Source organism: Nomascus leucogenys, chromosome 1a (genome assembly GCF_006542625.1).
Source record: "Nomascus leucogenys isolate Asia chromosome 1a, Asia_NLE_v1, whole genome shotgun sequence".
NCBI classification, from domain to species: Eukaryota; Metazoa; Chordata; class Mammalia; order Primates; family Hylobatidae; genus Nomascus; species Nomascus leucogenys.
In genome coordinates this window covers 75112484-75129840 of record NC_044381.1, presented here as the reverse complement: position 1 = coordinate 75129840, position 17357 = coordinate 75112484, and the positions used below count along the sequence as shown (strand labels likewise).

The following is a 17357-nucleotide window of genomic DNA, read 5'->3' as shown; positions in this document are numbered from 1 at the left end:
GAGGGTGGAGGGGAGGAGGTAGCAAGAGGGATAAAGGCAGTAGCAGTAATGATGGACCGGTTATAAGAGACTGAGCGTCATGTAAATAGTATGTTTATTATACAATAGAGCCCATTGGAATTTTTTTCTTCCACGTATTGTTAGATATAAAACCTGATACACTACCGTACGGACAGCTGATTGACTAGACTTTGTTCATGTAGTTCTAATGTGGAACACTTAGAGTTGTTATGAATTATGATTATAACTTTTGAATCTAAAAAGCTGACTACACAACATATTTTGTTGGAATCTTTTTGTAATACCAGATGTCTACACTCTTTGATCTAGAAGAATCACAAAATTTTAGAAACATCACTACCCAGGTTAATTGACTTTTTTATTGTTTACTGTCCAAATACCTGTTACATATTAATAGTATTCTACGTTATATACCTGTAATAAACTATTCAAGGTTTCTTAAGCTGGTTTTTGAAATGTTTTGTAATACTGCTCTTCTTACCTTGTTATAGGAACTTTTATAATAAACCTGAAAAAGTGAAACATATCTTTCCCAAATAAATAGCAGATTATATAAATGAGCCAGCTTCATAGATCATGTATTGAAATAATTAGTTGTAACCTATAAAGTTTGTAAGCATTCTTAGAGGCAATCTTAAGATTACTATTACTAGGACTTAAGAGATTTCAGAAGTTGGAAGCTAACAAATTAAGACCCTAATGGTACACTGTATGTCCTTAACCTATAACAGGAGTTCATTTTGTCAAAAGCTATTTTTCCCATCCTATTCATTACTACTAAAAAATGTTGCTTAAAAACATTTTCTTCCTTCGTGAGGCTTCTTAGAATGTTAAATTTGCCTTCTAAAAATTATACACTAAGTTACTTTACAGGAAAACAGCTTCTTAGGATCAATGTAATATATATATATGCAAAGATCAAGTGAAATATTTTTGTGGATGGTAAGAAAAATTTCAACTTACATTTTTGCAACTTCTTTAACAATATCACGGCAGGTCATTTCTTTCATCTATAGAAAATAAAATGTATATTGTTCATCAGAAGAACATTTTCCACTTGTGTAATAACTATTTTCACTTTTATAATCAGATATAAAACCAAGGAAAATAACCTAAAGTCTGAAAAAGACCAGAATCGAAGTTTCCTGATTCATATTTTAATGTTTTGAAATTTATACTCCAGGCCGGGTGCAGTGGCTTGCGCCTGTAATCCCAGCACTTTGGGAGGCTGAGGCGGCCGGATTGCCTGAGGTCAGAAGTTCAAGACCAGCCTGACCAACATTGTGAAACCCTGTCTCTACTTAAAACACAAAAGAGCCGGGCACGGAGGTGGTGCGCGCCTGTAACCCTAGCTACTCAGGAGGCTGAGGCATAAGAATCTCTTGAACCCAGGAGGCAGAGGTTGTAGTGGGCCGAGATCACACCACTGCACTCTAGCCTGGGCGACAGACAGACTCTGTCTCAAAAAAAAAAAAAAGAGAAAAAAATTTATACGCCAAAAAAGATATTCTGAGATAACCTGTAGTTACCACTAACTTTGCAGTAAAATTATAAAAATCCACAGCCATCTATGAATCTGTAGGCAGACCTGAAGTTTGAACGACTGGTGAAGACATCTGATTTTCTTTATAGCCAAGTTAGGCTAACAAAATGCAAACAAATCATTAATATCTACTATATGCAAGATACAGAAAGATGAAGGAAGGAGTAAGAAATTATCCTTCGTGGAACTATTCAAAGCAAAAATGCAAAATACCAGGGAAAGCTTTGAAGAACCAAGATTTGAGCAGGTTCTTAGAATACAGATTGGATTGGATTGGATTTCAAGAAAGATCAATGTGTAAAGCAGAAGTGGGAAGCCAAAAGCTTTTTTCCAAATTAGAATTAAGCATTCTTTCAATGAACACTTGGAAATCAAGGTAGAAAAATACCCCTAGGGCCTAGCTGAGGAGTCTGTATGTTGTTGGGTTTTGATAGTAACCAGTGCAAGATTTTATTATTAGACATGTGGGTTTCTGAATACACAGGCATTTCTGAACAGACATGACAGGATCCAAACAATGTTTGAGCAAACTGCCCTTCATCTATTGTGGATACGTTGGGGGATGATGGAATATAGTGAAAGATAATGGGTGCTCATACAGCAGTCTAGACTTAAGATGATTCAACTGCTGTATATTTAAACTAGATTATCTTTTTTTTTTTTAATTTTGAAATCTGGATGCTCAAGCTTTGCCTGCACAACCACATGAGGAAGAAGGAACAATGACAACAAGAAAAATAACACAATTTAAATTTAAGAATACTAATCTTAGGAAATACACAAACCATTATTTGGGTACAACTAAACGCAACCGGCATAGACTCAAATATTTTGGGGAAGAAAATGTGAACTTCGATAGTTTGAAATAGTTAAAAAGACAGTGTAGAAACTGCTTAGGCAGTTTGATTATGGACTATTAGATGATACTTGGGTCTGATAATGGTATAAGGAGAATAAAGTATTTAGGGATACAATATTACGCCTGCAGCTTTTTTCAAATAGTTCATGGGGGAGGGGGATGTGTACGTGGTTAACTGAAGTCTAACTAGATAGGTTTGTTGTAAGCTTATGATGTTTACAGTTCTTCATGTTAAGTTGAGGGTGATGGGAAGGGAAAGAATACTGATCTTTAAATTTTTGCCCTTATTAGTTCTGTATTTAGTGAATTAATTGCATTCTAAAAAGTCAAACTTGAAAAGCACATTTTAAATGGCAAATTATTTTTTACATATGTTTGTGAAGTTTTTATTTTTTGGTAAACAGACCATCAGAAGAGAATAATGATAGGGCAGGGGTCAGCAGATGGATTCTGTAAAGCATCAACTTGTAAATATTTTCAAGTTTATTAGCTGTATGGCTCTGGTTTCTGTTCCCTGTTCCAAATGTTAAAGTCTACTGTTGTATTCTAAAAGCAGCCATGGACTGAATGTAGCTGTGTTCCAATAAAACTTACACAAAAGCAGGCAGTGGGCCATAATTTGCAACACCTGATTCACAGCATAATTTTGTCACAAACTGAAAGTGTTCCTCAATTAAAGTGACTATTTTTTCTTGATTTTTCTCTGGTAGTTATCGTTTTTCCCATTCCTTACTAGGATTTAACTACAGAAAGACAGTAACTGCTCTAAATAGTCTAATTTCCTTTATTTTTTTGAGATAAGGTGTTGCTCTGTTGCCCTGGCTGGAGTGCAGTGGCGTGATCATAGCTCACTGTAGCCCCCAACTCCTGGGGCTCAAACAGTCCTCCTGCCTCAGCCTCCCAAGTAGCTGGGACTACAGGCATGCACCACCTCATCTCGCTAACATTTTGTTGTAGGAGATAGGGTCTCACTCTTTTGCCCAGCCTGGTCTTGGAACTTCTGGGCTCAAGCAATCCTCCCAACTTGGCCTACCAAACTGGTAGGATTACAGGGGTAATCCCCCTCAACTGACATAAATATTCTGATTTTCAAATTTCCATATAATAGTACAGAGAGATGAAAACAAAAGGAAAAGAGTAGAAGATAGGAACCTAGCATCATACTAGTAAGTGTGCAATGGAAAAGAACATAGGTCTAAGACTCATAAGGTCTGGATACTGTTCAGAACCAGCTGATTCTGTGGTCCTATGCAATGTGTTTAATCTGCAGTTGAGCTTGGGCTAAATGACCTCTAAGATCCTTTTGTCAATTTTACTAAAATACGAAACAAATTAGGTTTTATAGGGGGTTCTAGAACTTAACATTGTATAAATGCCAAGTGCTAATAAATATTTTCTAGAAGCTGGTCTTAAATAAGTTGAATGAGTAATTAGTTGAGCAAGGTTCTAGTACAGCATTAACATTAAATGTATGTGAAATTGTATCTCACTTCAGTTTACCAAAACACTGATAAATGGTATGCCTGCTTTTTAGGCAAGTTTCTGACAGGTAATCAGTAATATTGAAACAGTATCCATGAAGTCTTTAAGTTGATCAACGTATGGCTAAAAGGAAAACCAAGTTTTTAAGAAAACTTTTTCACACTAATAGCTGAATTTTGTGAAGGAAAAAGTGGGTAGTTTTAAGAGTATAGGTTTTATGCCTTATCTGGCTAGGAGCCAAGTTAAGAGAACCAGTGGAGCACAGCCAGACATAAAAGCTGTGTTCCAAAGAATATAGGAAAAAGACAACTTTTTATTAACTCAAAATTTTAAACAAAATTTTCAAACTAGAGCTCACAGAGATTCATAAATAGGTTTCAAGGATTTTGTGAAATCCTATCAAAAGTTGTGTTTTTCTAGATTGAGGCTTTATAGCAGTTACTCAGAATCATAAAGGGATGTAAAACACAACTCTATAGATAATATGTTATCAGCTTTCCCATTCAGTGACTTAGCAGCTTCATAAACTCTCAACATCAAACCACACTATATCCTTACACCAAGCTTCTCTAGCCACAGGCCGCATGGGGCCAAAACACAAATTCGTAAACTTTCTTAACACATTATGAGATTTTTTTTTTAAGCTCATCAGTTATCATTAATGTTGGTGTATTTTATGTGTGACCCAGGGAAACTAAATGATTGGACATCCCTGCCTTAGACTGAAATGTCTGTGGTGATAAAATTTCACTGCATTAGGATGACGATGCAGTAAAAATTCAAGTATTAATTATTACCTGAAGCTTCTCTATTTCCGTCTTTGCAGCTTGCCTGGCTTTGCCAATGGCACAGCCCCAATAACCCTATTTAGAAAAAAATATATATAATCACTGAATTAGTACACTATCATATATAATTAATGACTAATGTTTCTATAACCTCGTGAAAGGATGTTAAATAACTTTTAAAAGCAAGTATAGAAAAATATAGTCAAACATTCTGATGAATGCCAAAGGGCTCAAAAATATTAAAATACCAAACAATTCTAAAACGACCTATATTTTTAATAAAGGTATATCCAAAAATATGTAAATTATGTAATCATACACACTTTAAGACATTTTGGGGAACAGGAATGGAAAAGATTTTAGCACTATGACAATGAAAAATGAAATTATATATTCCTGAGAGACAGAAATAAAGTTAATTCCTATGAGTTCAGTACTCTAAACCCCCAATTTTATTATTTTGTAAATTTTTTTAAAGATAAGGATGCACAGCCAGGCGTGGTGGCTCATGCCTGTAATCCCAGCACTATGGAAAGGCCGAGGTGGGCAGATTACCTCAGGTCAGGAGTTGGAGACCAGCCTGGCCAACACTGTAAAACCCTGTCTCTACTAAAAATACAAAATTAGCTAGGTGTGGTGGCAGGTGCCTGAAATGCCAGCTACTCGAGAGGCTAAGGCAGGAGAATCGCTTGAATCTGGGAGGCAGAGGTTGCAGTGAGCCGAGACTGCGCCACTGCGCTCCAGCCTGGGCAACAGAGTGAGACTCCGTCTCAAAAAAAAAAAAAGGATGCACACATATATACTTCTGTTGCAGCAAAATATATTTAAGAATCTTCATTTTCTTCAATTAGTAAAAACAAAAATGTAAGGATAAGAAAACAGTTAAGAAACGGTAACAGGCCGGGTGCAGTGGCTCACGCTTGTAATCCCAGCACTTTGGGAAGCCGAGGCATGTGGATCACTTGAGGCCAGGAGTTCCAGACCAGCCGGGGCAACATGGTGAAACTCTGTCTCTACTAAAAATACAAAAATTAGCCAGGTGTGGTGGTACAGGCCTGTAATCCCAGCTACTTGAGAGGCTAAGGCACAAGAATCCCTTGAATCCGGGAGGCAGAGGTTACAGTGAACCAAGATTGCACCACTGCAGTCCAGCCTGGGCGACAGAGCAAGACTCTGTCTCAAAAAAAAAAAAAAAAGAAATGGTAGTAATTTAGGGGAAGCTCTTAGAAATCACATTTAAACCTTCTCTTTAAAAGGGAAGGCAGGGCAGGGTGGCTCACGCCCATAATCCCAGCATTTTGGGAGACCAAGGTGGGCAGATTACTTGAGATCAGGAGTTCGAGACCAGCCTGGCTAACATGGTGAAACCTCGTCTCTACTAAAAATACAAAAATTAGCCAGGTGTGGTGATGCATGCTTCTAATCCCAGCCTACTCGGGAGGCTGAGGCAGAATTGCTTGAACTGGGGAGGCGGAGGTTTGGTGCCACTGCACTCCAGTCTAGGTGACAGAGCAAGACGTTGTCTCAAACAAAATTAGGTCCAGTGCTGTGGCTCACACCTGTAATCCTTGCACTTTGGCAGGCCTGGGTGGGCAGACCACCTGAGGTCAGGAGTTGGAGACCAGCTGGCCAACATGGCAAAACCCCATCTCTACTAAAAATACAAAAATTAGCCAGGCATGATAGTACATGCCCGTAATCCCAGCTAATCGAGAGGCTGAGACAGGAGAATTGCTTGAACCTAGGAGGCGGAGGAGGTTGCAGTGAACCAAGATCGAGCCACTGCACTCCAGCCTGGGAGACAGAGTGAGACTCCATCTTATAAATAAATAAAAGGGATGACATGGCTGGACATTGATGCTCACGCCTGTAGTCCCACCATTTTGGGAGTCCAAGGCAGGAGGATTGCTTAAGGCCAGGAGTTTGAGACTAGCCCTGGGAACGTGGAAAGACCTTGTCTCTATAGACACCAAAAAAATATAAAAATTAGCTAGGCATGGTGGCATGAGCCTGTAGTCCCAGCTACTTGGGAGGCTTAGGTAGGAGGATCGCCTGAGCCCAGGAGTTAAGAGGCTGAAGTGAGCTATGATTGTGTCACTGCACTCCAGCCTGGGCAAGAATGAGGAAAAAAGAAAAAAGACATTAAATACAGTTTAAGATAGTGTTTATAGTAGTAAAGGAAAATCACATATTCAAAATACTATATGCACTATATAGTTTCTATAAATAACATACTGAAAACAACAAATCTTTCCTCTGCCTCGTATCGGTTATTAATGATAAACAAGAAAACATGGCTGGGCACGGTGGCTCACACCTGTAATACTCGCACTTTGGGAGACCTGGGTGGGTAGATCTCTTGAGGCCTGGAATTCAAGACCAGTCTGGCCAACATGGCAAAGGCCTGTCTCTACTGAAAATATAAAAAATTAGCCAGGTGGTGCACACCTGTAATCCCAGCTACCCGAGAGGCTGAGGCAGAAGAGTCGTTTGAACCTGGGAGGCAGAGGTTGCGGTGAGCCGTGATCACACCACTGTGCTCCAGCCTAGGCCACAGAGTGAGACCCTGTTCCCCAAAAAAGGAAAAAAAAAAAAAATTCTGTTGGACAAGAGGTTGTTGTAAAAAAAAAAAAAAAAGAAAAATTACTTTCCTTGAATGAGTCTTTTTAAAATTTCATATAATCTTATGAGACTTAAATGCTAATGAAATACTATTAAACTAAAATAGAATTTCAAATGATTCGAAAGTACTCACGTATGAAACACCTGATGGGTCAATCATGTAGAGCTGCGCACCGTCATTCACACTGTAAGACCCTAACATGAAACTGCATAAAAGTATACAAACAGCTTAAACCATGGCAATAACATAAAAGTATTTTTGAAAAAATGATTAAAATGCAATTATATTGTTTCTGAGATAAATTACTAATACACATATAACTCATGGTAAGTACGTTGAAACAGTGGTTTCAATTAATTAAAACTAGTACAAGAGATTATTCAAAATTCATGTAGCTTTTGTTTAGTATTAATCTTTCTGATGAAGGTCTCCTGGAAAGTCTAGCAGTACGGGGAAAGGAGTAATGATAGATAGATGAAAATCACAACTATGAGAGGGCCCAATAAATAAGGCATAAACACAAAAAGGTCAAGGGAACAAAATTCCTGATGGAGAGTATACTGAATCCATGTGAAATTCTTTCCACCCTTCATTCTATTTCCCAATATCCTGCCAATCATTTCTCTGCAATAATCAGAATTGGTTCAGTTTATTTTTCTATGCCCAACAAATTAGGCTATTAGCTGATTGTAAGAAATACTGACTTTCTGAAATTGCGACATACAGTGGGCACTGTTTCCATGAGTTCTGCATCTGTGGATTCAACAAACCACAAATAGAAAACTTTCAAAAAACATTGCTTCTGTACTGAACAACTGTGATTTTCTTGTCATTATTCCCTAAACAATACAGTGTAACAGCTATTTACACTGTTAGGTATTGCAAGTAATCTAGAGATGACAACATACAGGAGGATATGCACAGGTTATATGCAAATACATATCAGGGACTTCAGCAACCTTGGATTTTGGTACTCATGGGAGGTCCTAAAACCAATCCCCCACAAACACCAAGGGACAACTATATTTGCCTTACAGCAGAAAAGAAATCAGCATCATCTTACACATCATCTCATATGTGGAATATTTAAACTATTCAATTCCCATCCCTACCGTCATTTCTTTCCATTTTCTACCCTGATATGAGACTTATCCTTCAGAATATATAGCTCATTGTCACTATTTTAAAGGCTTTCAACATTTCGTTTGAAGAAAATCAGCATGGAGCACAGACTTATATGACTGGACCCCTTCCTACATCAATATCATCTCTAAACCTCATACTCTACACACCAAGCACACTTAACTCTCTCTGGCGCACGTATTTTCATACCAGTTTCTGTGCTTGCAACTACCAAGTCTCCCTACATCTCACGCTTTTCCTTGCCTCCTGTCCAGAAAGAGTCCGTTCCCTAATTGTTGTCCCTTTATCGTTTCACTAATATTTTATCAATGTGACTTCACACCTGTGTCTCCACATTTATGACTAACTCAGTGCCCAATAGATGTTTACTGAAAAAGTTCTCTCTGGCCCAGTGCAGTGGCTCACGCCTGTAATCCCAGCACTTTGGGAGGCCGAGGTGGGCGGATCACTTGAGGTCAGGAGTTCGAGATCAGCCTGGCCAACATGGCGAAACCCCGACTCTACTAAAAATAAAAAAATTAGCCGGGCGTGGTGGCAGGCGCTTGTAATCCCTGCTACTCAGGAGGCTGAGGCAGGAGAATGGCTTGAACCCGGGAGGCGGAGGTTGCAGTGACCCGAGATCGTGCCACTGCACTCCAGCCTGGGCGACAGAGCAAGACTCCATCTCAAAAAAAAAAAAAAAAAAAAAAGTTTTGAAAAAAGAAAGTTATTTCTACTATTCTTACTCCCTTAAAAAGAGTAGAGAAGTTAACTGATGAACTCAGAGCTCAGCTGAAAGGTATTTTACATAGTCTGAAAAGAAAGTGTTTCATAATGTAATTTAACTGAGAAGCTTAAGAATGACTAATGTCAGCCTGGGCAGCATGGTGAGACCCCGTCTCTACAAAAAAAAATTTTGTTAATTAGTCAGGCATGGTGGCCCATGCCTGTGGTCCCAGCTACTTGGGAGGCTGAGGTAGGAGCATCGTTTGAGCCAGGTCAAAGCTGTAGTCAGCCATGAAGGCACCACTGCACTCCGGCTCAGGTGACAGAGCAACTGTCTCAAAAAGTAAAACAAAACATAAAACACTAATGTAATATTACCAATAGAATAAAACTTAAGTTTTCTTTACTATCTTAGTAATTAAATATGACTGATGATAAACAACTCAAAGGTAGGACTACAGTTGAGCACTCAGATGTTAGTATATGTATTATTTTAACCAAACATGTTTGACTGTTTTAAGTCATAAGCCAAACATGTCTTTTCATTTTAGAAAAATCTAGTCACAAATCTGTGAAGCCAAATTTGAATATTTATACCTATTCCAGGTCTTTATGCAGCTGAATCCCCACTTCACCCCAAAATATCAGCACTTCACTTCAACAGAAAGAGAAACTGTGCCTAATGGGAATTGTGAGACGTAATTTTTAAAATTACCTAAGAATATCAGGAACTAATACCAGAGAGCTTATTATAATCAGATTAAAGTCATTATTATCAGTTCTTTGTTTTATAATCACTTCAGATCTATATAGTCCTTTTCACTATTTAAACCTTTTTTTTTTTTTAAAGAGGCAAAGTCTCTATTGCGCTGGCTAGAGTATAGTGGTATGGCCACAGCTCACTCCAGCCTTGAACTCCTGGGCTCAAATGATCCTCTCAAGCAGCTCCTAAGTAGCTGTGACTATGGGCATGTGATACTGCACCTGGCTAAATTTTAAATTTTTTTGTAAAGATAGGTTCTCACTGCGTTGGCCAGGCTGGTCTCATACTCCTGGGCGCAAGGAATCCTCCCACCTCAACCTCCCAAAGTACTGGGATTACAGGCATGAGCCATGGCACCCAGCCTCAAGTAGTTTCTATGTACACTGTTTTATTTAATCATTGCCCTAATACTTATCGACAAGAGTTCCTATTTTTAAGCATGTAAAAGGCTAAGATGCTGGGGAACATAATAAATATCTATAGTACAGATCTGCCTTTTGAATAATTGACAAAATTTCATACCTGCAGCCAAAAGGTCTAACAGCACTGTAGAGTGTATATGCATGCACATACATGGCCACTCTGTCTGCAAGATGCTATGGAGGGAAGCAGAAGAGCTTATTAATAAGATTCTATTACCGTCCAAAAGGTTCCTCAATATGTTATCAACTTACTTTTAGTGGAATGTTGTAGCCAAAGTTAGATCTAAAGTTGGAAGCTTCTTCTCTTGCTATGTCTGCTAAAGAACGAGCATCTGCCAACAAACCTGCTACTGCCTGAAAAAAAAGCACCGATTTACTAGAGGAATGCATTCCTATTACAAATCAAAGTCTGCAATTAATATAGACCTATTGAACATTTTTTTAACAAGTATTACCATTCAAAACTTTTTTGGCTTAAAGGTCTCTCTACAAGGCATTTTGATGCTTGAGTATGAAATTATAATTTAGAAATTTACTAAGTATAACTTCATTGCTTTGCCCAATGTTCATATTCAGGACATTTCCTTTTTTTTTTTTTTTTTTTTTTGATATTGAGTCTTGCTCTGTCACCAGGGCTGGAGTGCAGTGGCATGATCTCTGCTCACTGCAAACTCTGCCTCCTGGGTTCACGTCATTCTCCTGCCTCAGCCTCCCGAGTAGCTGGGACTACAGGTGCCTGCCACCGCACCCGGCTAATTTTTTTGTATTTTTAGTAGAGATGGGGTTTCACCATGTTAGCCAGGATGGTCTTGATCTCCTGACCTCGTGATCTGCCCGCCTCAGCCTCCTAAAGTGCTGGGATTACAGGCGTGAGCCACTGTGCCCGGCCAATATTCAGGACTACTTCTATCATAAACCCTCTTCCCCTGATTCACTACTGCTACCTCATTATAAAGAATAAAAACCATGGGTCTTGGTCAGATTTCTTTTTTTTTTTTTTTTTTTTTTTTTTTTGAGACCAAGTCTCACTGTGTCACCTAGGCTGGAGCACAATGGCGCCATCTGGGCTCACTGCAACCTTTGCCTCTCAGGTTCAAGGGATTCATTCTCTTGCCTCAGCCTCTCCAGTAGCTGGGATTGGCTAATTTTTATATTTTTAGTAGAGACAGGGTTTGGTTTCGCCATGTTGGCCAGGCTGGTCTTGAACTCCTGACCTCAGGTGATCAGCCTGCCTCAGCCTCCCAAAATGTTGGGATTACGGGTGTGAGCCACCGTGCCCGGCCCAAATTTGATCTTTTCTCTAAAGTTATTACAGGTTGAGGATATCTAATCCAAAAATCTGAAATTTACAACGCTTCAGAATCAAACTTTTTGAGTGCCAACATGACACTCAAAGGAAATGCTCAGGCCGGGCCTGGTGGCTCACGCCTGTAATCCCAGCACTTTGGGAGGCTGAGGCGGGTGGATCACAAGGTCACGAGTTCAAGACCAGCCTGGCCAAGATGGTGAAACACCGTCTCTACTAAAAATACAGAAATTAGCCAGGCGTGGTGGCGGGCACCTGTAATCCCAGCTACTCGGGAGGCTGAGGCAGAGAATTGCTCGAACCTGGGAGGCGGAAGTTGCAGTGAGCCGAGATCATGCCACTGCACTCCAGCCTGGGCAACAGAGCGAGACTCCATCTCAGAAAAAAAGGAAATGCACCGTAGAGCTTTTTGGATTTTGAATTTTCAGATTAAGGATGCTCAGCTGATGAGTATATAATGCAGATATTCCAAAATCGACAAATATCCGATATACTGCTGGTCCCAAGCATTTTAGATGAGGGATACTCAACCTGTAACTGTTTTGTTCTAAAAGGCACAATCACAAATCTTTTTCAGCCTATTGGCTGAATAAACTACAATGATAAGCCATTTGTCTTTCAAGATTTGTGGCTTAGAATTGCAGTTACTAGGCCGGGCGCAGTGGCTCATGCCTGTGATCCCAGCACTTTGGGAGGCCGAGGCGGGTGGATCACCTGAGGTCAGGAGTTTGAAACCAGCCTGGCCAACATGGTGAAACCTTGTCTCTACTAAAAATACAAAAATTAGCCAGGTTTGGTGGCAGGTACCTATAATCCTACCTACTCCCAAGGCTGAGCCACGAGAATCACTTGAACCCGGGAGGCAGAGGCTGCAGTGAGCCGAGATCATGCCACTACACTCCAGCCTGAGCAACAGAATGAGACTTTTTCTCAAAAAAAAAAAAAAAAAAAAAACAACAACAAAACAAAAAAACCAAAAAAAACAAAATTGCAGTTACTGTGTATGTGCCGAGAGGCCCTCAGGCACTGCAGTGAAATCACGTTAGTGTGGCATATTTTTCTTTTTTTTTTGAGATGGAGTTTTGCTCTTGTTGCCCAGGCTAGAGCGCAGTGGTGCAATCTCGGCTCACCGCAACCTCCACCTCCCGGGTTCAAGGGATTCTCCTGCCTCAGCCTCCCGAGTAGCTGGGAGTACAGGCATGCGCCACCACGCCTGGCTAATTTTTGTAATTTTAGTAGAGAAAGGGTTTCTCCATGTTGGTCAGGCTGCTCTTGAACTTCCGACCTCAGGTGATCCGCCCGCCTTGGCCTCCCAAACTGCTGAGATTACAGGTGTGAGCCACTGCACCTGGCCTAGTGTGGCATATTTTAAGTTTGGAGAAAAATGTCCAAGTAGTTCTGTTTGAACATTAGATCGTTTTACTACATTCCTTTCAATGCCGTCACATCTTTGAGAAGCTTGGCTGTTAGTGGTTGCTGTGAAAAAAAGTAAGTACTGTGCAAAAATCAGTGTGGAACAGGAAATGACAGTGGCCGCATCCAAATTTGGGAGGTTGTGCAGTGTACATACTAGAAATTTTGGTTGCTTAAAACATTTTAATTTTTAAATAAAAATATTTTTCACTATGTGTGTATTTGTTTTAAAAAAAATGGCTACTAAGTTTTTAGGATGTAAACACTAAGTTCTTTGGACCTAAATACTTAATAAACGAAACTATTAGGTATTTTCGGCCTAGGGAAGCCATGAGAAAAACTACTGAGACACTTAAGGTACCATAAACCAACCAAGTTTTTGAAACCCTCTAGCCTAGGACAGTTACAGAATTTAAAAGTGGTATCAAAATCTTTAATAGCCTTTTTTTCTATGCTACCCAGTAATAGTAATAATGATAATTACTAAGAGATACTGAGCACTCATTACATGTTAAGCATTTTACATAATAATTTTTAACCTCACAACAACTGTATATGCCAAGTACTATTATCACCCTTGTTTTGCAAACAAGGAAATGGGTGTTTAGAATAGCTTCCCCAAGGTAACCCACGCCAGTAAGTTACACCACTTAAAGAATCTTCTACTGCTTTAGAGAAAGCTTACTGTAGTCACATAATTCTCAAATCACTTGAAGATGACAACTGTGGAAGGAGGGAGGATATTAAGTCTTAATTTTCTCCAGCCCTCTTCAATGTCTAATGCTGACCGGGCACATTGGCTCATGCCTGTAATCTCAGCAACTCAAGAAACTGAGGCGGGAGGATAGCTTGAGCCCAGGAGTTCAAGACCAGCCTGAGCAACACAGCAAGATCATATCTCTTAAAAAAAACAAAAAGTTAGCCAGGTGTGGTGGCACACTTGTAGTCACAGCTATCTGGGAGGCTGAGGCAGAAGCCCAGGAGCGCAAGGCTGCAGTGAGCTATGATCATGCCACTGCACTCAAGCCTGGGCAACAGAGCAAGGCGTGTGTGTGTGTGTGTGTGTGTGTGTGTGTGTGTGTGTGTGTATGCATAATTTTTTTCAAAATATAAACTTTTTCTAGTACATAAAAGAATACAAGATCACCTCCTACTAGCTAGGTTACAATCTAGCAAGTTTCATCAAAACATATCAGTTTCACTGGCAATAATAAATCTGTTCAGCATTCTTAGCAAACTAACACAAGAACAGAAAACCAAAAACCACATGTTCTCTCTTATAAGTGGAAGCTAAATGATGAGAATTCATGGATACAAAGACAGGAACAACAGACATTGGGGCCTACTTGAGGGTGGAAGGTGGGAGAAGGAAGAGGATCAGAAAAAATAACTATTGGGTCCTAGGCTTAGTACCCGGGTGACGAAAAAAATCTGTACAACAACAAAAAAAAAGTAAAAAGAAAATGTATATATACACAATGGAATACTATTCATCCTTTAAAAAGAATAAAATGCTAGGCTGGGCACGCTGGCTCACGCCTATAATCCCAGCACTTTGGGAGGCTGAGGCGGGTAGATCACTTGAGGTCAGGAGTCCAAGACCAGCCTGACCAACATGGTGAAACCCCGTCTATACCAAAAATACAAAAATTAGCTGGGTGTGGTGGCATATGTCTGTAATCCCAGCTACTTGAGAGTCTGAGGCAGGAGAATTGCTTGAACCCGGGAGGCAGAAGTTGCAGTGAGCTGAGATTGCGCCACTGCACTCCTTCCTGGATGACAGAGTGAGACTCCGTCTCAAAAAATAAAATAAAATCCTGTCATTTGCAGCAAAATAAAAAAATCTGTTCAGGAGAAACATATTGTTGAGATAAAATAATCTTTGAAGAAGAAAAAAATTAGCTTTATGGTTTACTGGTTATACTTTACTAGTACTTTTTGTGTTTGTGTGTAACATTAAATCTCATTTAGATATAAGAAAGCTATCAGCTGAACGATGTGGGTCATATAAGGTGTCTTTTCATTTAGAAAGGGCTCTCGAGTAACATGCAGACCCAAGTTTGAATCCCAGCTTTTCTTTACTAGCTGTGCATCTATTTTTTCACCTGTGAAAATGGCATTAGGCCGGGTGCAGTGGCTCACGCCTGTAATCCCAGCACTTTGGGAGGCTGAGGCGGGCAGATGGATCACTTGAGATCAGGAGTTCGAGACCAGCCTGGCCAACATGGTGAAACCCTGCCTCTACTAAAAATACAAAAATTAGCTGGGCATGGTAGCAGGCACCCGTAGTCCCAGCTACTTGGGAGGCTGAGGTAGGAGAATCGCTTGAACCCAGGAGGCGGAGGCTGCAATAAGCTGAGATGGCGCCACTACACTCCAGCCTGGGTGACAGAGCAAGACTCTGTCTCAAACCAAAAAAAAAAAAAGAAAATGACATTGATATAACCTTCACTGGGTTGTCAAGATTAAACAAGGTAATTTATGTAAAGAGCTCCCAGCATAGAACCTAATATACAGATATTCTCCTTTCTTCCTTTCCTTTTCAGGTGGCAGGGTTAGAATCATTTCGTTCTTTTTGTTTTTTCTTCGGTAGTGGTTCTCACTAAGCCAAGTCTGCCATCTATGTAGGGTAACTTTAGTATATACCAGTTGTGTATTTATGGCTTGGCTTGCAATTTAGTCACTCACAACTTAGATACCAACTGCATGAATAACTTAATTTCAGTGATACCCTATGAAACTATTATGGATGTGTTCACTTTTCATTAAACATCCTTTCCTGATGTTCCACCGTATATAAAGGTGTTCGCTATCTGATGGCATCTTTGACAGTGATCCCCACAAAAGATACAGAAAGCTAAAGATTCTTCACGTCTCAAGCATATACCTTCATTAGTGATGTGTGCTGCCAAGATCTCATTTCTACGCATTCTCCCCACCCCTCTCCCTCACCTGCTCTTCTTTCAGCAACTTGGTTTTTCCCCCATCACTAATAAGGTTATGAGAATGCTGCCTTTCTACTGGACAGTGAACTGGACAAATGCAGTAACTTGCTCTGATTACTTTGTGACTGCACAGTGATCTATTCCAATCAGTTACTTCAAAAGAAATTGGACAAAACAAAAAGGAACATTTTAAACATGACTTACCATTCCAACATGCCGATCAACATTAAAAAGTCGTTTGTTGGAACCTTCTTCATAAAGTTTAGAAAGGACTAATTTTTCTACCCCAAAGACAACACCATCTTTGCATCTGATACCAATAGCTGTACTGAAACAAGGAGAAGAAAATCAGTTTTTTAACTGAAAATAAACTTCATAAACTTAAGTTTAACAAAAAAACAAAATAAGTAACATTTAAGGCATGCCAAATACCGTAAAACATTTGAAAACCAGGAAAACACACTAAAGTGTAATAAATACATTAAATCCATATAAATATCATGTGACCCTCCCTCCAGAATCTAGTACATCATTTGACTAAAAACATATTAATATATAAGTATAAAAATGATGCTAACGAAACAATATGGCACAGTGTCTGGCTTATGATAATCATGTTATAAACAAATGTTGACATAAATTCATGTCCATTAAAAATGGTACATAACAGACATAAAAGGTTAGATACAAACTAAAAAGTTTAACAGTGACTGCTCTGGGTAGAAGGATTATGATTTATTCTTCCTTTTGCTCATCTCTTTCTTCCAATTTTTCCATAATAAACATATTGCTTCTAGTAAGTATATAAATATAAAATATATGTTCTGCTACAACTGTTTAAAATAAAAAGATCTTAAAATAACCTCTTAAGACAAGTCACGGTTGCTCACAGCTGTAATCTCAGCACTTTGGGATGCTGAGGCAGGAGGATCTCTTAAGCCCAGGAGTCCAAGACCAGCCCGGGCAACATGGTGAAACCTGGCTTAGCCAGGCATGGTGGTACACGCCTGTAGTCCCAGCTACCTGGGAGGCTGGGGTGAGAGATTGCTTGAGCCCAGTTAGGTGGTGGCTGCAGTGAGCCAAGATTGCACCACTGCACAACAGTCTGTACAACAGTGAGACCCTGTCTCTCACACACACACACACACACACACACACACACACACACACACACACACACGTAAAATGTGGAGAAATTACATGTTGCCATTTCAAGATGAAAATGTGTTACACTTTATTCTTCTATTCCTTTTTAATAAAGGTAGTTCTGATCGGAAACAATAGAGACAAAATAAGCAATGCTTGATTGTACAGTTTTCTGGTAAAATCATCTCAACTTTCTCT

General features: G+C 39.6%; 1 protein-coding gene across 1 annotated transcript in view; it reads right to left on the bottom strand.

Moving 5' to 3' along the window:
* The window catches only part of PSMA3 (proteasome 20S subunit alpha 3), a 28622-nt gene that overhangs the window by 3450 nt on the left and 7815 nt on the right, over nucleotides 1-17357 (bottom strand). The window contains exons 3-8 of the mRNA XM_003267735.4: nucleotides 16218-16341; nucleotides 10602-10703; nucleotides 10450-10523; nucleotides 7449-7521; nucleotides 4703-4768; nucleotides 985-1031 (exon numbers count right to left, since the gene is read on the bottom strand). Of these exons, the coding sequence (XP_003267783.1) occupies nucleotides 985-1031; nucleotides 4703-4768; nucleotides 7449-7521; nucleotides 10450-10523; nucleotides 10602-10703; nucleotides 16218-16341 (486 nt within the window). The remainder of the gene's footprint in view (nucleotides 1-984; nucleotides 1032-4702; nucleotides 4769-7448; nucleotides 7522-10449; nucleotides 10524-10601; nucleotides 10704-16217; nucleotides 16342-17357) is intronic.